This window comes from Notothenia rossii, assembly GCF_949606895.1.
Source record: "Notothenia rossii genome assembly, chromosome: 3".
Taxonomy (NCBI): Eukaryota; Metazoa; Chordata; class Actinopteri; order Perciformes; family Nototheniidae; genus Notothenia; species Notothenia rossii.
The window spans coordinates 70869774-70894017 of record NC_136901.1 but is presented as its reverse complement, the minus strand read 5'-3'; the positions used below and the strand labels follow the sequence as shown (position 1 = coordinate 70894017).

General features: G+C 40.2%; 2 protein-coding genes across 3 annotated transcripts; one reads left to right on the top strand and one right to left on the bottom strand.

Moving 5' to 3' along the window:
* Positions 1 to 90: 90 nt before the first annotated feature.
* Positions 91 to 2955, bottom strand: gpx3 (glutathione peroxidase 3). The gene is made up of 5 exons (XM_079669874.1): positions 2796 to 2955; positions 2012 to 2159; positions 1809 to 1926; positions 1161 to 1260; positions 91 to 600 (listed from the first exon to the last, which is right to left on the bottom strand). Exons 1-5 carry the CDS (start codon positions 2874 to 2876, stop codon positions 379 to 381), a joined length of 669 nt encoding a protein of 222 aa, XP_079526000.1. The 5' UTR covers positions 2877 to 2955; the 3' UTR covers positions 91 to 378.
* Positions 2956 to 8065: 5110 nt separating this feature from the next.
* dctn4 (dynactin 4) lies at positions 8066 to 19263 on the top strand. Of its 2 annotated transcripts, XM_079673157.1 has the most exons (14): positions 8066 to 8277; positions 8961 to 9031; positions 9155 to 9333; positions 9523 to 9566; positions 10024 to 10131; positions 11966 to 11986; positions 12517 to 12590; positions 14085 to 14197; positions 14287 to 14396; positions 14502 to 14575; positions 15005 to 15059; positions 15574 to 15681; positions 17732 to 17829; positions 17911 to 19263. In XM_079673157.1, exons 1-14 carry the CDS (start codon positions 8143 to 8145, stop codon positions 18128 to 18130), a joined length of 1410 nt encoding a protein of 469 aa, XP_079529283.1. In that variant the 5' UTR covers positions 8066 to 8142; the 3' UTR covers positions 18131 to 19263. The 2 variants fall into 2 exon arrangements, with proteins under 2 accessions (XP_079529283.1, XP_079529284.1); XM_079673158.1 differs by lacking the exon at positions 11966 to 11986 and having other exon boundaries at positions 8068 to 8277.
* Positions 19264 to 24244: the final 4981 nt, after the last annotated feature.

The following is a 24244-nucleotide window of genomic DNA, read 5'->3' as shown; positions in this document are numbered from 1 at the left end:
GTTGCCACAAGTGTGCTACATGTTCACCTTTCTATAACAGGACACCCACATAATATCAGCTTCTTGTTGAGAACATACTTCACAAATCAGTGTGATTTCCATGATTTATTCAAAGTATATGATGTAATGGCTAACCGGTCCTGGGATGAGAAATGGACATAATGCTGTGGGGTAGCAGGGCGGCTCGAATGCACTGAAGAGCCGGCCTGAACCCCAGACTCCGAAGAGGCACCACAGATTTACTGTTTTCAAGCCTCCTCTTCATTAAACATGCCATTTTCATAGATCAGAATCGGTTGACATTACTATATTTTACATTCAACATAAGCTCTACTTATCCTGGTACTTCATAAATTGGACAATACTGTATGAGGCAATCTAATTTAACCTCTGCTGTGTGTGTAGTTGCAGGAGCAGATATTTGTGGATGTCAGCTCGGACCTGAGGAATGGAGATACTTGGGTGCCACCTCATCGCTGGCTTCCCGTCTGGGCCCACCAGAAACTTTTCAAAGTTCCACTTGATGTCGCTGAGCTTCATGGGCCCCCAGAACAACCTGCTGGGGTCGCCCAACAACTCTCCTACAGGAGGGCATGATTTCTGCGTGGCACAAAGGACAAGATGTCACACAATGCAGGAAGAACTATTCAGATCTCTGACTTAATACAATAATGCAGATAACACTCAGTGACAAGTCCTGCATTAAAACTGTACATAAAGTACAAGAGTATTAGCATTAAAATATACTTAAAGCAGAGAGACCCATTTCAGAATCTTATACTTTATATTACTGGATTATAATTATGTCTGCATCAATGCATTCATCACCCTATCCGTTGCAGCTAAAAACAGAGCTCTCTTTAATGCCTTTATTTACTGCTGGTATAGTTTAATCCACAAGGATATATTATTATTTGATTTGTATTCTGTATTTGTAATTTAGACATTTGCAAAGTAAAGAGTAACTAAAGCTGTTATATAAATAAAGTAAAGTGCTAATCAAAAAAACAGAAACTCCAGTTGAGGGAATTTGAAGGCATTTCCGAGTGGTTGCGCAAATCATCCATTTTGCTTAGTAAACTAAACCTTTACATTATGCTTGAATAACTCTGAGTTGATGTACAGCAGGTATTAATGAATGTAATCAAACAGAGATGTACCTTAAGGAATGTGAAAACCTCTTGCTCGTCTTTTCCATTGACATCACCTTTCTCAAACAGCAGGAAGTTTGGAACAAATCCGTTGCCTGGTCTAACATGCCTGGAATTCAGGAAGAGGGCAGCTTATCAGTGGACAGAACTGTGAGCACTTTGGGCTTGGCAGCTGCCACTACATTCACAACAAGCTGAGGAAAAACACATCTATTGCAGTGGCTTTGCTATGGACACCTATAAGCTCGCTGATGAAACCTGAGACATAAGATATATGTGTGTAACAGAGGCCACTAACAGAAACTGATCGTATTGCCAAAGGATGTTTTCCCTGATTAAATGAAGCTTTGTTGATTGAAGAGGATTTAGCATTATTGCAAATTCCTCTCTGCATCCAGCTTTGTAGGTTCTTAAGTTACAGCACCGTACAATGTATAGGGTATTGTGAGGGCTTTGAGACTTAAATTCTCATGTTTTCATGTCTTAAAGCAATAAAATAAATCAAGTATTAAGGATTTTAAACTTTCCAAAAAGCTTTCATTTAGGAGGAAAAGGGAACGTTACTTTATTTATTTGGATTGGGTTCAATGTGTTGTTTTTTTTACTGAGTTGTGGCTGTCCTAATACTGATTTGCAATAAAGAGAAACATTGCTCACATTAGACCTGGCAGAATTTCATGTTTTTGCCCTGGTTCCTGCTTCCCAAACTGGTTGCAGGGAAAGCCGAGAATGGTGAGTCCAAGAGGTTTCATCTCTTCGTGCAGTGCATTCAGTTCTGATGATAACAAAAATAAATTAGAGAGAGCTGATTTGTTCTAATAATGTTACATACAAAATATGGCTTTTGTGGTGTTTCTTACCACCATACTGGAAGGTGTATCCTCAGTAGGTGGCCACGTTGATGAAGAGGACACTCTTGCCCCTGTAGTTGCTGAAGTTCACAGTGCGTCCGTCGTTTAGAGGGTTTGCATGGTATCTGTAAATGTCACCATCTGTTGGTTCACACAGCTGGGAGTACAAACGCAGGTCACAGCAGATTAGCTTTGTTTTCACAGGCCAACAGCCAATATAATGCTGATGTTTTTCTTAGTGTAGTACGTGTTGCTTAAAAAAAGATGCTTGCAGGACATGTATGCAAAAAAGCCTTCAACATGACCATATCTCGCTAGACAGGATAAGTGTTTGCTTTAGATTTACATTTTCTACAATGGCCATCTTCTGCCACTGTTAGGCTTTGGCATGGAATTGACCTCTGTTACTACATATGTTTGATCATCTTGCCTAAAATTTGACAGTATCAATGATTTCTTTTAATCCACGTCACTTTCCCTGAAATTAACAACAACAAAAAACACTTTAATTACAATATGTTTATTGCAGCAGCCATATGAGTCCCAAATATATTTGAATATCATAGTCATTGAAACAAACCCGATATATTTTTAATATGCAGACCTGTTAGACATTTCATATCATTAAATCAATCATACATTTAATAAAATAGCCAGTTCGCGTTGTGCAGTTTAATCAGGGTGAACCTACCAGCTGTGAAGTGCATCATTAGAAAATAGAGTGATGTCATCTGTATATCTATCTGGAGGGATTAGATGCAGGTGTTGTGACGGATATCAACAGGTGGCCTACCTGTGTGAGTGCCAGTGGGCATCCAGCGGTGAATGGTCGCAACAGACCGAGCAGCAGCAGCGGGAAGAGGGGTCGCATCATGTCGTCCTCTCACGACACGTTGGTGAGTGTCTCTCCGCTTCTCCCTGGGGATTAATAAAGTCTTCAGGCGGGGGCAATAGAGTCTGTATGTATGCAGACCACAGCAAGGAGGCGGATCCTAAAGGGGGTGGATCCTATAGGGGGCGTTTCCTAAAGGGTTATGAGCCCCGCCCCCCACGTATTTCTTAAAGGTATATGGCGCTCTATTTCTCATTTATTTTAATGATTTGAATGAAGCATAAAAGGAAATAATAATCATAATTAATTTGCATAAAGAATGAAGAGTATACAACCCACAGAGACGACAAATTAATTGACCTATTGACAGATCATAATGAATATAGAGTCAATTTGATAGTTTATCATAACATAGGATACATTAAACTCATATATTGTAGGCATATCATTTTTTACTGTTTGTGTTAGTAATTATTAATCAAATCAATCAACTACTTTCTATGGAAGATATCGCTGTATATCATTTAACAACATGAGTAGAGGTTTCTGTACACCTAAAATACTGAAGTTGAAGTTACTGTCCTGGGGCCGTATTCACAAAGCATTTTATCGTACCGCTAGGAGTGCTCCTAACTCGCGCTAAAACATTTTACGTAGGAGTTTTTTCTTAAAAGTTATTCACAAAGCCGCTGAGACCTACTCATACTAAGGATAAATCACTAAGAGTGAACTAAGAGTGACGCGCCGTTGCTATGGATGACGTCGATTCTCGTGCATGAGTTTAGAAGCGGTCAGTACGGTGATTGGTTGTTCAGAGTAGGCGGTCTCGGTGAAACTCATCCGCAACATCCCACAAACGAGCCCACTAAAACAAGGAAATAGCCTAGGCTAGAAATGTATTCCTATCAAATAGTGCAGTTAGCAGAATACACGCATGATGACAAGTTTGTGCAGACCACGATAATGACGTTGTATATGCACGTTAAAGAGAGAGAGCAAACAATAAAAATACGTAAATTGCATTAAATCGAGGAGGCAATTAAAACCACCCTGCAAACTATTATCCAATGAGCATATTTCCAGCACTTAAACACTTTCAATAACAGCCCATACCGCCGTTCAAGTCCCCCTATCATGATGAATGAAAACAATCTGCGTGTTGATGGAATGTACTTTCTTTCTATTGAAGAACACGTCCTCATCTTTTGATGGCGCAATTATTTTTATGTGCGTCCCGTCAATAGCACCGACCACACTGGGCATACCTGCAATTGCCATGAAGTTGGCTTTGATCCTGTGTAGTTGTTGATTGTCCAAATGAAACCGGATAAACGGTTGGATGATATGTGGTCTAGAGAGCGCGTTGATGGTTTGGTTTATGGCACAGCTGACTGATGGTTGCGATATTCCTAAATCGTCGGCATTGCAAAGTTGCATTTTCCCTGTTGCTAAATATCGTAGTGTTGCCAAACATTTTATTTCCGGACTAATCGGGTTATTCTTGTTAGTCGGGGATGTTATTGCATCCCGCACTAATTCCACAACAAGTTTGATACCCTCACGATTTAGCCTATATCTCTTGATCAATTCACAGTCTTCCATTGTCTCCAAAACATTTCGTCTCTCAGCCATTTTCAGATTCTTTGTGAATAGGTCTTACTGAGTTAGGAGTCCTCTCGAGGACTTTTAAACTCTCCTAAACCCCCCAGGGGCCGTATTCACAAAGGATCTTAGGGCTAAACGTAGCTCCTAACTGGCGAATTTAGGAGAAACTCCTAAGCATAATGGGCGTGTCAGTCTTAAATTTAGGACTCCTAATTGTATTCACTAAGAGCAATTCACAAAGTATTTTAGGCCTAAAAGTAGCACCTAAGTTTAGGAGAGCTTAAAAGTCCTCGAGAGGACTCCTAACTCAGTAAGACCTATTCACAAAGAATCTGAAAATGGCTGCGAGACGAAATGTTTTGGAGACAATGGAAGACTGTGAATTGATCAAGAGATATGGCTAAATCGTGAGGGTATCAAAATTGTTGTGGATTTAGTGCGGGATGCAATAACATCCCCGACTAACAGGAATAACCCGATTAGTCCGGAAATAAAATGTTTGGCAACACTACGATATTTAGCAACAGGGAAAATGCAACTTTGCAATGCCGACGATTTAGGGATATCGCAACCATCAGTCAGCCGTGCCATAAACCAAACCATCAACGCGCTCTTTAGACCACATATCATCCAACAGTTTATCCGGTTTCCTTTGGACAATCAACAACTACACAGGATCAAAGCCAACTTCATGGCAATTGCAGGTATGCCCGGTGTGGTCGGTGCTATTGACGGGACGCACATAAAAATAATTGCGCCATCAAAAGATGGGGACGTGTTCGTCAATAGAAAGAAAGTACATTCCATCAACACGCAGATTTTTTTCATTCATCATGATAGGGGGACTTGAACGGAGGTATGGGCTGTTATTGAAAGTGTTTAAGTGCTGGAAATATGCTCATTGGATAATAGTTTGCAGGGTGCTTTTAATTGCCCCCTTGATTTAATGCAATTTACGTATTTTTATTGTTTGCTCTCTTTCTTTAACGTGCATATACAACGTCATTATCGTGGTCTGCACAAACTTGTCATCGAGCGTGTATTCTGCTAACTGCACTGTCCCTAACTATTTGATAGGAATACATTTCTAGCCTAGGCTATTTCCTTGTTTTTCGGTGATTTAGTGGGCTCGTTTGTGGGATGTTGCGGATGAGTTTCACCGAGACCGCCTACTCTGAACAACCAATCACCGTACTGACCGCTTCTAAACTCATGCACGAGAATCGACGTCATCCATAGCAACGGCGCGTCACTCTTAGTTCACTCTTAGTGATTTATCCTTAGTATGAGTAGGTCTCAGCGGCTTTGTGAATAACTTTTAAGAAAAAACTCCTACGTAAAATGTTTTAGCGCGAGTTAGGAGCACTCCTAGCGGTAAGATAAAATTATTTGTGAATACGGCCCCTGGTTTCCAACCTCATCTCCTGTACGGCTCCTTTAGTGTTCCACCCCCTGCTTTCTGCCAGCTAGCCCATCTTTTAATGACACATTGATATAAAGAAGGAATCCCTGTTAAAATCAAGGTCTTTTCCGAATCAATTGAGGAAAAATTGGGAAAATACTGTACCGTACACCACATGGCTTTAATAAATACATATTGTTTATGAGGAGAGAAAAGCTGTGTTTTTCATCAACGCAAGGAAGTTACATCAACACACATAAGATAATTGCAGAACACAAATTCCCCTTAAACCTTCATCTTATTCAAAGGAAGAATTAGAGCATAATAAATGAAGCGGTAATACTGGCTATGCATCATACTTATAATGTATTATAATCAGCTTAACACTATAATTATTGTTATAGGGACTCATTGATGCTCATAAATGAAGCAGTTGATGTGGGATTCAGCAGTAGTAGGATTCAAGTGTCTCCATGCTCTTGTTCTGAAAACTTATGTAGGATTTAGAAGGCGTTTTTAGAATCGGCTATACAGTTATACAGAAGGACCAGAGTTTGCTCTGAATAGGAAGTGTTTTAAGGAAGATTTCAGAACCCATGATGTAGGACTAAAACACATACACGCATATTACAATCATTCACTTAGACTGGCCTCCAATGTGTTAAAACAAGAGACACAGATCAGTGTCCCTTATGGGGCTAATTAGGGTTAGGCTTGGGGCTAGGGATAAAGATAGTTTTGAGGGAACATAGGGCTGACTGTAGGTACGCTCCCGTGAATGACAGTGCCAAATGTTTGCCTATTCTTTGACTCCTGTTGTCTGTTATTCTGTGTTAAAGTAGTAATAGTCTGTCCTTTAGCACAGTTACATATCTGCCCGGTACAAATGTTTAAGTGAACAGCTTGACCTGTATCTGTTTTTGTGTACTTGTCTAGGCGGATGATGTGTCCCTTCAAAACGTGGCAGACAAGACAGTTTTCTGAATCTTACATCAATGATTGCTATTAAAAATCATTGCTATCTGAAACATTAAAATACAAGGTTATTTAATTTTCAACAGTGTAATAGAATCAGACCATACGATTTTCATCAGCATCCTGAGCTGTACAAAGAGCAGTTAGCACTGTTGAAAAAATGACAAATATATGAGGGAAGTATAACAGTTTATTTTGTATAACATGTAAAGCCTAAACACAATATTTGTATGCACAAATTACTCAAGTATAAAGACATCAGCCCATTGTGTCCGATGACAGCGGAAGGAGAGAGCTGACAGGAAGGCGTAACTCCTTTTCCCCGCAGCGTTCCATAACTTAAGCATTGGTCTGTTTATAGGAAAACATATGCAGCACTGTGCAGTTGTGGAGGATGCAGGACTCAAACATAAGTATGATTAAAACGAGCTACGCCATTACCCTCTCGACAACAAATAAATTATTATTATTAACAGACAGAACAGCCGTGACTAGGAACTCTCAAGTAAACACGCGTTTAGTTTAAATAAAGCCTCTCATTTTTGGTATAGAGCTTTGAAATAGGGCTTTGAATTTGAAACATTAAGGCTTCTACACAATTTCTGAACACACGATGGCAGCAGTTAACAATAGAGTCTGTATGCAGACCACAGCAAGGAGGCGGATCCTAAAGGGGGTGGATCCTATAGGGGGCGTTTCCTAAAGGGTTATGCGGTCTGCATCCGGACCGCATTTTATATATTATTATTTGTATTATTATTATTATTATCATTTATATATACAGTCTCTGATCCAGACCATCTCAGAGGCGGAGGCGCGGAGGGCCGTACAGCTGCTGAACGACGCCCTCTGGTGGCTAGAAAATGTACACAGTGAGATAGGCCCATGCATGGATAAACGCTGTCTGTAATTGAACATAAAGTGCTTGTCTTTTACTTTACAATTACTATTTCAAACTCTGGAAACCTAGACTTGGTGAGAACACTTGCTCCGATGGACTTTTATGAAATCCTTAAACGTTTTATGATTCAGGATTGTGACCTACACTCAAATGCCTATGTTTTTACAGTAGAATTTGAATTGACAAACATTATGATCCAACGGATATGTGTCCAGTAAGCCTACTTAACTTTAAGTCTCTACCCCCACTGCCTCAACTAGAGTTTGCCACTTGCATTTTAGGTCCTGGACAACTTCTGTGGCAGTTTTAATGTTGACCACATGAGTTCTCCAGCGTTGTGTTTCCTCTCAGCCGGACAACTAGCGGTGACATCAGTCCAAGCAGTGCAGGCAGTCACCCCACAGACTCGGCTGCGCTGCTCAGAGATGGCGTCCCTTCTGCAGCCAGATAGAGTTGTCTATCTGGTTCGTGGAGAAAAAAGAATCAGAACCCCTTTATCTCAACTTTATTTCTGTCGTTACTGTAGTGAGCTACGGTCTCTGGAATGTGTGTCTCACGAGGTACGTAAACCGTTTGCCCTGCTATCATCAAGCTAGCTGTTGTTAGCTTAATTTAGCTATTGTGTTGTTAGCCGGCTTGCCAGTAGTTTGACAGGTAGGCGGGATTAGTCCAACCATCTGGCCCATTGAATGGCTACGCTGCTTGTCAATCACGAGTTCTCTGCATCTCATTGGCTGCGAGTGACGGTTGAACTTCCGTTTATGCTGTGTCGAGCACAGTAGAAATGGGCGAACAAGCTAGCTAGATAGCTAGCTCTTTCTATTATTTGAGCTTAACGTTAAATCATTCGTCTTTCCATATTTAAGGAATATTTTCCACTAGTACATTCTATTTTATACAACATTAGTCCACCCTAGTCATGTCTTCACTGTCAAAATCCATCTTGTAAACGTGTCTCACAGACACCACACCCTTGTGCTTTAGACTTTTCACGTATTACAACTACAGAAGACCTGATGTTTATTAGTAAACACGTGATTAAGCTGCTTAAAACCACCACTAAGCTCTCCTCCTGAAAAAAAAATACTTCTCCCATCTTCGCCACCACATAAATGCTGCGATATTTAAGAATAATCCCATTTGTATTTTTATCACCAACACACTCAAGAACCGAACAAGTGTAACATAAGCTTTAAAATGTGGATGACTGACTCCTCTCCTGAACCCCTTTCTTGGTTATCAGGTGGACTCTCACTATTGTCCAAGCTGTCTGGAGAACATGCCATCTGCAGAGGCCAAGCTTAAAAAGAATAGGTGAGAATGACATGTACACACTAAAACTATTTGCACAAAACCCTGCAGTTCATTGCTCACTTCTTAATGTTTATTTCATTAATGACCTGTCATTCATTATGGATTATCTGTGCTCTGCTGTAGGTGTGCAAACTGTTTTGACTGCCCGTGTTGCATGCACACACTGTCTACCCGAGCCACCAACATCCCAGCTCCTCTGCCTGATGACCCCACCAAGACGGCCATGAAGAAGGCCTACTACCTGGCCTGTGGCTTCTGTCGCTGGACCTCCAGGGACGTGGGGATGGCCGACAAATCAGTTGGTTAGTGCTGTTATAATATATTGACATTATATTATCACTTTAAATGTATTTCTAAGCTCACAACAACCCAAAGTCCTGATGTATATCTAGAGTTGCTCATTAATTCAGCTCATGAAGACAGCTGTCCTCCGCTGTTTGAGTTACTTATCGTTATATAAAGTCTCATGTTTTGGTTTTTGTTCTGTACAGCCAGTGGTGGATGGCAGGAGCCAGAGAACCCTCATACTCAGCGGGTACGTTTTCCCCTGTGGCCATTTGAAATCCTCACAAGTTGCTCACATGCTTCCTGATCATAACTTGTTTTTAAATAAATGTATAAGTGAGACCCATACAAAACCAGCCACAGGCAAAGGCAATAATAACTGTTTGTAGTACTTGTGGGACCACAAATGTGCCAGCAAATCATAAAATTACCCCCTTTTACGTGTTATGTACGTTTTTTTATAAACAGCCAATGTAGGAGGCATAATGTTTTTAGGTTTTCCATCTGTCCCCTTCTAGTGAATGCAATATATGTTGAAAGCCTAGAGGTCAAAAGACACTGCTTGGATTGTGTTACTTCAAAGTAACTGCTGTATTTTACCACGTTCCTTTTTAAAATTATGTTTACTAACCTCAAAACCCCCAATTCTTCATCACTCTTATTTAATAACAAAAAGCTGTCTCTGGATAATATTTTGTTCCCTACAGATCAACAAGCTGATCGAGTATTACCAGCAGCTGGCTCACAGAGAGAAGCAGGATAGAGATCGGAAGAAGCTGGCCCGGAGACGACAGTGCATGCCTCTGGCCTTCTCGGTACTTATTACTCATTCTGAGCTAGGGGTGGGCGATTTGACGATATATATATAGTCGAGAAGATATTAGGTCTCCACGATATGCCTTTTCAGAGATATCATATATATCGTGATAGTGCACCAGGGTAGGATTTTCACGGCAGCCATGACGGCCGGTCTGACCAAGAAGCACCGAAAATAATTGTACGTCCTACGGCCACCATGGCCTGCGTGCCCCTGATACTGTTAACATCTCGAAGTTGCTTTAAAAGCATCAGAACAGTGGTTTCTGAACTGCGTTACGCTGCGTTCACAACGGACGCAATGCGAAGATTCTCACCCTAACCGCTGGAGTTTCACAGCGGCTGTCAGCTGTGTTTACTCCTGTCATTCAAACAGGACGTGCTGGAGAGGGGGCGGGGCTTATATCCATGTAAATACTGTGGTGGAAACCAACTACGACAAAATTAACCTATTTTACCGTGATTGAATTGTAATACACGTTTCAAAATGATGCCGAAGTAACTAAATACTGATAAAGGTTAGTAAAAACCAAGCTGTCTAGTCAGGATTCAGACAGTATTGCACTTCATTTATTGTCTTGGTTGATTCTGTTGGCTTATATTTTATTTTATCAATAAGGTATTTATATTGTTTTTCCCTTTGAAACAGATGTTCAGTTATGTTCAAGTCTTTGATTGCACTTCAAGTCTAAAGTTTACATTTTAATTGTTTGGCACTGACTTTTCCTCATTGATGTTTTATGTTTTACTTAGTTGTTTACTCTCCTTTTCATGTTTATTGATGTTACATCACTGCTAGTGCTACCTAAAACAGAAAGTGAATTTTTATACCGAGAAACTGTGCCTTGAATATTTTATTTTGTTTAGCAAGAGAGTGCACTTTACTGGGTGAAGAAACCAGTGTTAACATTGGTTGTGTAGGCCTACCTATTTGAACACTGAGGAAGCCATATCAAAATTCCTGTTGAATTGTTCATTCAGGGATTCATTGCAGAATTAAAACCAGCTTGAAATGGTATTTTGATCTGTTACTCCTTTTTATTTTATTTTTTGTTACCTTGTAGGTGGTTGTACTGTTAAGTAACTTGAAAAATAACCATAATAACCGACATGAAAACATATCGTGATAAATATCGTCTATCGTGATATTATATTTTTCAATATCGCCCACCCCTATTCTGAGCCCTCTTTAGCCTTTCAAAAACTCCAAACCTTCTTTTTTTACTTTTTAAAAGTCTGAAAGCTGTTGTCTCGCTGCAAGCTGTTAGAAAATGTGCAATTCTTGTTGAAGCAGAAATTACACCAAAAAAAACAAAAACGGAGGTTGAATAACTACCAAAGTATGCGCAATAGTATAATAGTATGATAATATACAATTAGCACACATTTGAACCAAAGCAAGAGAGAATAATAAGCTGCCACGTGTTTGGTTGGAGTACACAATTAACACCACGTCTATGATTTGGGAGGATACATGAGAAATGCTGTATTCTTGTGCATTAATGTTTTTCAAGTTTCTTTCATTAATCTGCCCTGATGTGGGCATGGTCTTCATGCTAATTGAGCTTGTTGGCACATGGTGTTACACCTCTGCATTCTGCTTTTACAATAACTAACATTCAATACTGCAAACTAGCCTTTCCTATTGTGTAGTAATGAAATCATTTGAAACACTTAAGCTGTGATGTCCTGCAGTTGATTTCCATTACTGATGCATTTCTGTTGCTGTTGCATGTCACGAATGTTTGCTAAATTGCTTTGGTTTCAACTGGTTCTTTATTCTCTCCTTTTTTCTTTGCTTATGCACTCTGATATTTTGGTTTTGTCCCCCAGCAACACACTATTCATGTGGTGGTGAGTTGTATTTTTCACAACTTGGATAGTTTCATTTTTGCAGTAGCACTGTCTTCTCTGCATGTCTGTCCCTGTCTAATCTGTTTCCGAGTGACCTCACAGATCACATGAATGTCTCCTTGGCTAAATGACACTGGGATGGGCACAATGGGAGCCTTTATGTTGGATAGAGGGAGAGAAGAAATAGAAGACTTTGTTGAAGTCTATGTAACCAGATCAAAAGTATTTGTCATACTAATGAAGTCCTGAACCCTCAGTTTATCAGAGTTGATTCCCTCCCACTATCCTCGGCAGAAATGCTCCTGTTATTGTCTCTTACCACAAGATAAATGGAATTGTGTATTGGCTTGCTTATTATTTAAATAGCCTTATTTGCTTTTCAAAGTTGTCATAAATTCCTCGACATTTTGTTAAAAGTACTAGTATGTAAATTGGTTTTAGATTGTGTCATTCTATAAGTTGTCGTGAGTTGTGTTTTATTTTCATTATGCAGAATGCTTGATCTTGCTTTCCCCCCTAAATTCACTCAGGAAAAATATGGTCTTGGAACCAGACTGCAGAGGCAGAGGTCTGGAGCCCCCATCTCAGGCCTGTCCGGCCTTACGTGAGTGCTTCTTTGTCACACAAAGCAAATTACATCTGCTTATTACCTCAATACTACATGCATATTATTGGTGACTTAGATACATTGATTTCTTACCATCCAGCAGCCATTGTTTCATTCATTTCAGTGTGCCATGAAAATCAATTTGTAAAGCCTTGAAACTTGGCTTGAGACACAAAGGTAATCCATCACAGTGAACGCTTCGTCACTCTTATTGTTTCTCAAAGTTCCATCATCGCCTTGTAGTAATACATTTATGAGGGGTAACCCTTTTCATATTACACAACCGGGAAACATTCAAGGACCCTGCTTAAAGATGAAAGTTAATAATTGGCTGACAAAAGGCACTTTTTTCACAAGTGCGCTGTCAGATCCAGGAAATGCATGTAAAAAAACAAAGGAACCATGAACAGAAATGTGTGAAGTCAGTCTCCTGTCTCAAAAAGGTTGCCGTTCTTCTAGTCATCTAGAATCTTGGACCTTGAAGTTGCCACAACTGAGTTCTTAAAAGTAATTTCTTTCTTAAGTGTATCACTAGGCAACTTAAACGTCCTGAAATACGGCTCCCTAGATTGTACTAACTGATCCTAAAGCCTTACTTTATGCGGGGTAAATGCCCAGTAGCTATGTAAGATACATATTTGCAGGTCATTAGTTGTTGAAGGATTACTTTACCCACAATATTACCATTTGCATAGCAAATACTCACATTGTGTTACCTTGATTTTGCAAAGAAATTGTTTTTCGTAATGCCTACACCGTGAATGAAGACACAATGCATGTTGCTAAAACTTAACTATTGAAAGTACATTTGCATAAATAGTCTTTGAGTACTGATTATGTGCAATTGTTTGTAAAGTACTGAGCAAACAATTGTATAAATGGTCCTTAGATTGTACTGCACAAGTTGTCGACAGTTTGTAAACAGATCTTTTAAAATAGTTTTCCTGTCGTGGTCCCCATTTACTTCAGTTTTAGGATTTCTTTTTTTTGTTGATCAAAAATCTTTTTATTGCCCTCGACAATGCATAACCAGTGTTTATCATTTAGAAATGGAAAGAAAAAATATATGCATACAACTGAGACGGTAGTTTGTACTGATTGTATGTACAAAGAGAGACAAAATTACAAAGAACACAAAAAAACAATAACAACGACTAAAGTAATCCCCTGCATTCACTGCCAGTGAGTCTCATACACACGATTATTTACCAGGAACATTGTTAAATGAATATATATGCATGTAATACATATGCATATATATACATAATAATAATATATTACATTTATGTAGTGCTTTTCCTTGTGCTCAAAGCGCTTTAACATGCAGCAAATACATATACTCATACACATCTACTGTATACATACACACATACATACATACATATATATGCTGCAGATAAGCTATACCAATAGCAGATTGGATTTCTTTTTTTTTTACTGTCAAAGTTATAACAGATTGTTGATAGGAGTATTTGTGTATATCTATTCCAGCCTTAAAGAGGGTGAAGACCAGAAGGAGATCACCATTGAACCTGCACAGGCTCTGGATGAAGTGGAGCCCCTGCCTGAGGACTGTTATACCAGACCCATCAGCCTACCAGAGGGTAAGACTTAGTTTGGAGCGTGGTAAAGAAATCTGATCATATGTGTTTCTCTAGTTGAGTTGAATCTGAGATGTGTTGTGTCCTCACAGTGACCACGCTGCGCCAGCGTCTCCTGCAGCCGGACTTCCAGCCTGCCGGGGCGTCTCAGCTGCACCCCCGACACAAGCACCTGCTGATGAAGCGCTCACTGCGCTGCAGGGTCAGTACCTCTCCAGGGTCTTACTCCACTGTATCTGTCGAAGGCTGTTGTTTTTATGAAGATTATATTGAGATAATAATCTTCTTTCTTAATTTCTTCCTCCAGAAATGTGAGCACAACTTGAGCAAGCCAGAGTTTAATCCTACTTCAATCAAGTTCAAAATCCAGCTGGTGGCTGTGTGAGTATTAGATCCTTAACATGCGTCTTCATAATGATGCTGATCCTTTTTTAAATGATATAAAAATACAAACCAGCTTGATGTAGTTTAATAAGATGAAGTTCCTAACGTTACAGAGTTGCCAAATGTAACTGTAAACACATGTCCAGGAAATGATCCATGCAAAGTTATCTTTTTAAAGTAAAATAACCAAACTATACCTGATCTATGCCATAATGTCCTGGATCATAAATCTCTCTTGTGTTTTCCTTATGGTTTGCTCCATTCTGTGCAAAAAACATGTGTATGTTAAGTGGTTGACATTTAACTCTTACTATTACAGATCCACTCTCAACTCTTAGTGAGAGTGGTTGTGTTAAATAATAAATAAACAATCTGTGTGTTTGGGTGTAACTGTAATTGATTGGCATTTGCCCGTTTGTTCCACAGGAGCTACATCCCTGAAGTGAGAATTATGTCCATTCCAAACCTCCGGACCATGAAGGTCAGTGTGCACACTGCTTGGGACATCTTGTGTATATCTTTGACATGTTTTATTAATCCTTTTGTATTTAAAACCTTGAAAGGCTGAGACTATAACATACTACTCATACCAACTATTCAACTTTGTAATGTTTTAATAATAATCAGTAACTCAGCTTTTGAGTTTTAGTCAGTCTCTTTCTTTATTGGCCTACATTGCTTTGCAGTCCAGCTATTGAACGGTTACTCAGATATATAACAAAATGCATAATTCATAAAAGACAAGATGAAGAAGGAAATGTTCACCTAGTACAGAGGCTAGAAGTGAATTGTTGACAAGGTTTAAACGCTAAGTAAACATTGCTTTTCTTAGTAAATGTCAGTCCAGTGTTGATTAGGAAGCACCTGCTCGCTACAGCATCCCTGATCAGCTCAAAACATTGTCCTTTGTTCCTCTACATTTAATACATAGTTTATTTTAATGATCAACTCAGCTTGAAAGGTAATTTGTCTTGTTCCCCATCTTGTCTATCTAGGAGAGCCAAGTGCTGCTGACCTTGACCAACCCTGTGGAGAACATCACACACGTCACTCTGTCTGCTTGTGAGGACGAGGATCCTGATGATATCAACAGCACTGCTAAGGTAGTAAAGTACTCTGATTCTTAAGATGTTGTTACATTTTAAAAAGGGGTTTCTCATGACAAACCTGTGGAGCACTATCACCCAGCTCTGCTGTCTAACAGCCAAAACACTAAAGGTATTTTAAAAGCTACAACTGTCAATCTGGGCCTGGATTGTCTGCAAAATGCTCTCACCTCTAATGTCACAACCACACATGAAGATGGCCGAGCCCAAATGGCTACACCTAGCATTGCTAACAGTGCTGACAGAGCAAACAGGGATAACCAGGTGGGGATCCAGAGCTTCAGTGTTGCATTTGAATAACGTAACCGCTGATTGGGCTTGATGCAGGGAGGTGACCATTAGTGAGTCAGTGGGACATGAAGGCAGAGACTCACATGCTGTAATAGTGTGTTAAAGTGAGTGAGGGTTATGGGTGCTTATAAAAAGAGGGAAGAAGAGAACCAAATTGGAACAAAAACTGGTGCATGCTGGGAAGGGGAGTGAGATTGTTAGTAGAAGCCAGGGCTCTATAGACAGTAATGCCTCCTTGCCACCAGGTATCTGGAAAACAAGACAAATGACAGATCAGCAGGGAAAGGCTGGGGTCGTCGCAGGTGATCATTTGGTTCCATGTTGACTGCTGGGTACACAGTTGTTTACTAAAACCACTTTATGAGGCAATAATAATTCAAGGCGGTTTGTTTATTAGCTTGTTTTGTGCACATGGAGCTTTAACTGCTGGAAAGAGCATTATGGCTGGAATAGAGAATATAAGAAATGTGCACAGACACACAAGGTGGCAGTCGTTCACCACCTGCTGCCTGCTCTTAAATCTTGCATATTATATAAAGCAATTCCTGCTACGTTACCAGCCAGCCTCAGCGAGCGCAGGGCCTTCTGCTGCTTCACCCGCCTGTTCCTTCTGGAGGAGCTAGCCTGGTCATTCTCTCATATGCAGAGCAGTTGGGTCCCTTTTCCACCTCCATCTGTCAGCTGTCACACGCACAGCTAAGAGAGCCGTGTTCCTGCGGTAAATGGTCTGCTGAGCTGCCAGTTGCTGCGAGGCTCTCTGTGACTACAGGCTGTTTGTGTTGGCCTCTTTAGCGATGAAGTCATCGGCCAGCCTGGGTAAGAAAGAGCTCCTGGCCAAAACAGAGCATCTTCATGACCCATTTCCATTCACATCCAGGCCGAACTCAGTGTGCAGTCATGCCATTCTGCTTGATCAGATATTCAAACACCTGAGGGGCGGCATGAATCAGGTTCATGCTCGGTTGGTTTTTATCGACCAGCTCTTTCCAAAGCCTACTTCGATGTCCCCTAACATGCATAATTAATACGACAAAACATTACGTAATGTTTGCTGATGACTATAGGGGAACAGTTTATTTATTTTACCGGTAAATGCAATCCAAAGCACTTCTCTTCCCCCACAAATAGCACTAATATGACTGGTTTGTTGTCTAGGCAGTGCGCACATCTCCCTTTTGGGAGACTTTCACAAGAAGTCTGAAAGTAGCAGCAAAACCTTAAGAGCTGTAAGTAGAGCTTGTAGAAACTGAAAGGTGAACATTAAAGTGGTCATTCATTGAGCCCCAAGCTTATGTCAAATGTTCTGAGGAGATAGGATCACAGCCAACATTGTAAAGTGATTATTTGGGTCTTTATTATAGCTATAACCTCATCTTTTATTTCCTGTCTTTGCAAATTGTTATGCGTCTGTTAATTTAATAATAATGTCTTAAAGTTGTCCTTTCTACAACCTTAAGTCATAAAATGATGCTTAAACTCAGATTTGAGCTATTTAACTCCCCCCCCCTCACCAGATGAACTTTTTTAAACAGCCTTCGAGTGACACATTCTACACATCCATCACTCTGCACAGTGAAGGTCAAGCTTTCAAGCGAAGCAACGAGTAAATCACATTTTTCAGTCGAGGGGGATTTTTACATTTGTTTTTCCAAAACACACACTTTGACATTGGTATGTTTCAAAACAGGGAAGCTTTATGATGTTTGAAATCTAGGTTGAAAGTCACTGAATGGTGAAACTTTTGGGTTTATTTCAGGTTATGGTACCCAGCAAAGAACTGGTGTTGGCGGGGAAGGATGCTGCCGCTGAATACGATGAGCTGGCTGAACCTCAGGACTTCCAGGACGACCCAGAGTAAGTTAACACACACTCACAAAGAATTAGAAGTGTGTGTGTGAGGTAACTCTTAACCTGAACCCTCCGTTTATTCCGCAGTGTCGTTGCCTTCAGGAAATCCAACAAGATTGGTTTCTTCATCAAAGTGATCCCCCAGAAAGAGGAGGATGGGGACGTCACCGTTTCATTTAAGATTCGACACGACTTCCGCAACCTCGCGGCCCCCGTCAAGCCGAGCGAAGAGGGGCCCGAGACCCCCGCAGAGGCAATTTGGCTGACACACCACGTGGAGCTGAGCCTGGGACCGCTCGCTCTCTGAACACAAATAATTCTATCACACAGTGCTAGTGTTGGGTTCTTTTAACTACTTTCTGTAAACTGTGGGATGCGTTTAGTTTTTAAATGAATTCTGATTCTGCTTATTGTCATTTAAGAGCGATTTGTGATCTGTTTGGCATACAGTGGGCGTTAGCTCAAGGTGCGTCAGCAAAAACATTGTGGTACATTTAGTCACTGTGCGATAGCTGAGTTTATAAAACTACATGAAACCATGACTGATAATTGCTTAAGATTTAACTTGATTTGCTTAAGATTTAACTTTATCTGATTTGCTGATATCTTGTTGGTTTTTGTTTCAAAAAAGCAAATGATATGTTTTTTTACAACCTGATTGTCCTCAGCTTAAACAATATCATTTCATTAAATAGCCCCTTTCAGTAATCTACAAGATGCACAACCTAATACATAGTTAAAATAAAAAATGTGTTGTATACATACAATATTTTCTTAAATTGGAAAGCAGCTATGTATGCTTTGTCTTATTCAATGTAAATGCTCTGGATTTCTTTCTTTAGTGGTATGGTTGAGCTTTTTAATGTATGTGGGAAACATCAGTTTGCACAAAGAGGAGTGATTATTATTATTATTATTATAACACCATAGAGATTACAGAAACAGAAATTGGGTGATGAGCAGAATCAGAAATCCTAACTGAGAACAATCTGAAAATTTCCCGCCTGAGCAGCAATCTCTTCTGCGCTTTCAGCTTATGTATCCTCATCAACATCCCTTTACGCAGACTGTAATATCGTAATAACTCGCATGCTTCAACTCTAGTGAATATCGCACATGTAAAACAATATCATCACAGTTACTTTTTTCTCATTTGAAAGGTTTTTTTTTTTAAGGTGATACCTGCTCATACAGTAACCCCCACTGGCACTTTGGAGAGGATGAAGCTCTGTAAATGACATGAAAAGCAAAGTGTTTATTATTTAAATGTACTCAGACACTATCTTTTTTTTTCTGATTAAAAAAAATGTATCCTTCTGGTTTGTAGAAGTATAAGTAAACAAGCTGCTTCCATATTTGGTCTCCAGTGTGTTAGTAGAACAGAGCCTTACAACACAGTTAATCTTCTGTACCGGCTAATAAAATAATGTGATACTGTAACACACCTTGTGACTTTTTTGTTGTTGAGCTATGATGATTTGAAGCAGGTGAACGTTTGTATTATGAATTAGGACTGAGACCCGTCATGACTTGAAACTCTCTTTGTGGTGTTATTTTCACTCTGACCACAGGATGGCGCTGCAGGCAAACAGTTTTTAGCTGCATGGAAGAAAGCTTTGACAGGACGAGAGCATACAGGGACATGAATTGTGTGATCTTGAGTTACCCTACACGCTGAAACTGTATGTCTGATTGACAGAGGAGACATTTGGATCCAGGCAGAAACATTTGGATAACAATCTAACAATGCTGGATGTTTCTCCTTCAGGATGTGAGTCATGGGGATACAATGTCAACATTGGGAGTAGATAATAATGGAATGTGTGTTCCAACAGGAACCATTTGTATTTACCAGATATTATTACCTCTCAGTGATGCCTCGCACACACAGTTTATCCTCTAAAAGGCAGATCAGATGTGTGGGATGGGGCCTGTTGAAGCTCTCCAATGAAACCCGTCTGCTGGGTAAACAGACCCACTCCCTCTGGGTAATAAAGCCATGATTTTCTTTTATCTTTCGGCAGATCTAAACAGCTCAGAAGAGTGGCCTGTGAAAGTGCCATAAATCAACACAGAAGATGAGGTAATAAAGCACACATGGGGCGAGTCCGTACCACTGAAACAGCCCAGACCCCCCCTTCAGGCCCAGCTGATGAGAGCAGTAGCTGACTCAGTGCACAGCAGCCAAGTGTTGTACCTGCACCTGCTGGAGGTTCCTTTCATTCATGCTGGGAATATCATAGTTTTGTTAAACTTGTATACTGACGGCCAGAGGTGTGAGAAATACTCAGATCTTGTACTTGAGTAAAAGTAGAAGTACCAGAGTGTAGGTATACTGTGTTGAAAGTAAAAGTCCTGCATTCAAAAGGTTACTAAAGTAAAAATTAGCATCAACATATACTTAAAGTACCAAAAGTCAAAGTAGTCACTGCAGATCCGTCCATTTCAGAATAATATATAGTATATGTTTTGATTATAATTATTTATGCATTAAAGTGTTTATCAAAGCTGGTAAAGGTGCTGCAAGTTTTAAAGACTTTGTATACTGCAGGGTAGCTTGTGAATTTACTCCAGGTGTAACTAAAGTCTGGTTTAAGGGTTGATTATATTACACATCATTAATGCAAATCTAAAAAGTAACTAAAGGTATTAAATAAATGTAGGGGAGTGAAAGTACATGATTTACCTCTGAATTGTACTGGAGTATACAAGTACAAAGTAATACATTAGAAGAATCTTAAAAGTGTACTAAAGTACAGTACTTGAGTAAACGTACTGAGTTACCTCCCACCTCTTTTTATCTGCTATAATTGAAGTAACATTTGGAATTGAATTGCATATGGCAGTGGAGATTATTTGCAGTAACCTTCCAACTCATGAACAGACCTTGAATGATTCCCAAAAAGCACCGTCTGGAAGATAAGTTCTGGATTCCTCTGGTCAGGATAATATTTTCCTAGATCAAGACTGCAGTTATTTCATGCTCAGCAACACTGGGCTCTTATTTGTAGAACCTCACACTGTAAACAGCACAGAAAGCTGACCTGTGACCATGTTCATGGGGATTAGAAATGAATATGAAGGTTCTCCGGCAGTGTTGAGTAGGTGAGTGAAAGGGCTTTCATGTCTATCCTTTCCTCTGTTTTTCACTCTTCTGAAGACTTACATCTTTATTTATAAAGACAGACCCGGCCAGCCTTGACCAGATGAGAAATTCCTCACTGAAATACAAGTTTGACTGCACCCGGGACCTTTCCACAATTACGTCATCCGCCCAAACCGCAGTAACTCACCCACAGAATAAGCATGACACAAACGAGCAAAAGAGAAGAAAAACTACACCTTAACAGAGGCAGTAAATTCCCTACATCTCATAAAAAGATGGCAATTTGAAGACCGCACTGCTGTCATTTGTCTGTATTACATGAGTTAAGGTGTGCTTCATTACATCTACATAGATTTAGCTCATATGATAGTCAGATGAGTCTTTTTTCTCCTGTGTGAACAAGAATAGTTTGGTCTAGTCCTTTTTCTTACCATGAGGAGGAAAAGCACAAAAAGTCCCAAGAGAACGTTCAGCGTCCACTTGCCCCTTTTATATTTAGGTTGAACAGTCAGCCTGGAGGTGCTATGAGTGATTAATCGCCTCCTTCATTTTCTGCTCACCAGACCATCATCTGGTTAATTAGAGGTAATGGATTATGTCTACCCAGATGAATAACTGTAGGCATGTCAGCTTCCAAAGCTGGGAAAGCCAAACCTGTGAAACATTAGCTCTTTCGGAGAAAGTATTTTGTCATTTTCTCTCCTTCTCCCTCTATTTCCTCTCACTTTCTTACAGTCTGTATTCTGATGTAGGTTAGTTGGAATGTTGACTTTGGACTGCTGGTTGAAAAAGATCGCTCTGAGAATGCAGCTGACCCTCGACACCCCCTCTGAGCCCCTTCAGACTGCAGGCTGAGGGTCCGCTTTTTCCTTTCATTTATTATTTGCTCAATTGCTCACCGGGCACATTACGTCTGCTTGGGGCACATGGTGTCAGCACACAGGCCTCGGCAGTGCCACAGGTTGGGGGGGCCGGGGGACTTGCCGGAGCCAATGGAGGTCTGAAAGTCTGCTGTTTGCTCTGAATCTTCCCATCCAATGGAGAGAGCAGTGTAGAAGTAGAATAAGACAATCAATTTTAGTCTAGTTTTGTAAAAGATAATGGATAGCCCCAAATGTATGTTTGGAATCACACAGCTGTCTTCTCTCTACCCGAAGAGATAACATTTTTCACAAAGCAAAAAGTTTAAACAATAAGCTAAGGTTGTGCGCTGGCAGTCAATTAGCCTAGCTTAGCACAAATGCTGGAAAAAGCAAAACAACTTTATCACCGGATTAATCAATGTGATATTAGTACGTTTAAGATGTGCAGGCAGTTGAATTTCCTTTTTATGTTAGGACAGTCAGCGGAGTCCCCATGTTTCCAGACTTTATGCTAAGCTAACAGGCTGCTTGCGGGGTCCCCAGGGTTGTTTTTTTTCCTAGCTCAATATCCTCTCAATAGGAAACATTAAGAATACTTTTCAAACTATTTTATGTTTTCATCAATTTTTTAACAGCGGTCAAAGGTGCAATGTATGTTTCGCTGGGTGAAAATGTTTACTTCACCCACAGCTTATAGCTGACTGATTCTCCTCAAATTACCTTTGACATTTATATCTCCAGATTGGCCACAGATTTTGACCATCCCCGCTGCAGTTACAACATGCATTTCCCCGTTTTGCACTATGAACGACACACTTTTTGCTATCACTTCATCACTATATTCATGTTCTAAGATCATACTGGATCAATCTTCCAATGTATCTATTCGTATGAAAGCTTATTAGTGTATTTTCCAAATAAAATAGCATTTACAGTACACTTTTGTGCTGAGTTGTCTTGACCTCTTTAAGATTGGCTTGAGTTTGCTGGCATAGACACGGCGAGGCCCCACTTTCCCAAAAGGCTTACGGTCTCTTTGCACAGACGTATAATTCCAGTCACAGGACATTTCACCCTGGAGCACAAATTACACTCATTTATTTGCTTATATCAGCAAACAGAGCAGAGCTTGAGATCATCTGACATTGAAAGAAAGATTAGAAAAAGAGTCATGCATCTCTGCACCTGCCACACTAAGATCTTAATGCACAAGATAATCCTCTGTGGTCTACTACAAGTATCCGCCCAAACAAGGTTCATTAATTGCCAAAATGAATTACATGCCCCAAAGAAACTCAGCCACACACCAGTAATAATGTAAGTTCAATAAATAGAGGATTCCAATTAGGGCAGCACTTGTTATAGAAGCACGATTGTTGTCTCATCTGGGACGGTATAGCCGGGGGCTTCATGGGCAGCTAAGCCCCATTAGGTCTCACTGAGAGTGCGCTGGCAGCGGAGGACTTGTGGATAGATGCTAAAGACAGAGGCGACTGGTTTCCTCTGTGCAGCCAGCCCTGGGGCATGCAGCCCAACCCACAGAAGCCCAGCCCAAAATGACCCAGCATTGCACCACAAATACTGTATATCCACATCCAGTGTACACACAAGTTCCCATCACTGAGCAGTGCCGTATTTCACCCCAGAGAGGCTGAGTTAAATCAATGTAGGGAATCAATGAGAGCTTCATTGGATTTACCGTGCAGGAATATGAAATGTCAAACTGTCTCTGAGGATTTGTTGTAGACTCTATCAGTGGCACATTTTTCAGACTGAAGAGGCCCCACTGTAGATAGACTTGATGAGTCGACAGCAAGATGTTTTAAAGCCTTTAAATCCACATACAGTGTTAATTTGTTTGTTCTTGCAGGATTACAGCTTTACACATGATTATACTTTTTCCTTTATTGCACATGAGAGATATTCATTATTCTAAATGTCCCCACTGTGGGACTACTGTAATAAAGGATTTCTGATTATATATAAGATGTATGGGGAAGTTCCCAACCCGGGGCATCCCAAGATAACTCTTTCTTGTGGATTATTGGATGCTTTCACCTCTTCAGGGCTTAGACAATTCATCAAATTAGACACATCCATAAAGGAAAAACATCACTTCTCCCATCCCATGAGTAGAGTTCACACGTTGGTCACCAAATCCTCCCCCTTTATAGCTGTTTTGTGATTGTTGATTTGTGTTTTTTTTATATACTGCTATCTAGATCAATCCGTATTACATTTTTAAAATGCTCAATTAAAATGTCCATTTAAATTAAAGCCATCACATATTAAAACGAGTTTTCTGTATGTGTCCCTTAATATGTGTACAATTGCAATGTTGACACACCCAGTTTGTTTTCTACTTTCTCATGCCATAATGCCATTTACCCCCTATAAAAATAATGGATCAGTCCCTGACATCAGCAACCAGGAAGTGATTCCACATGTCTTT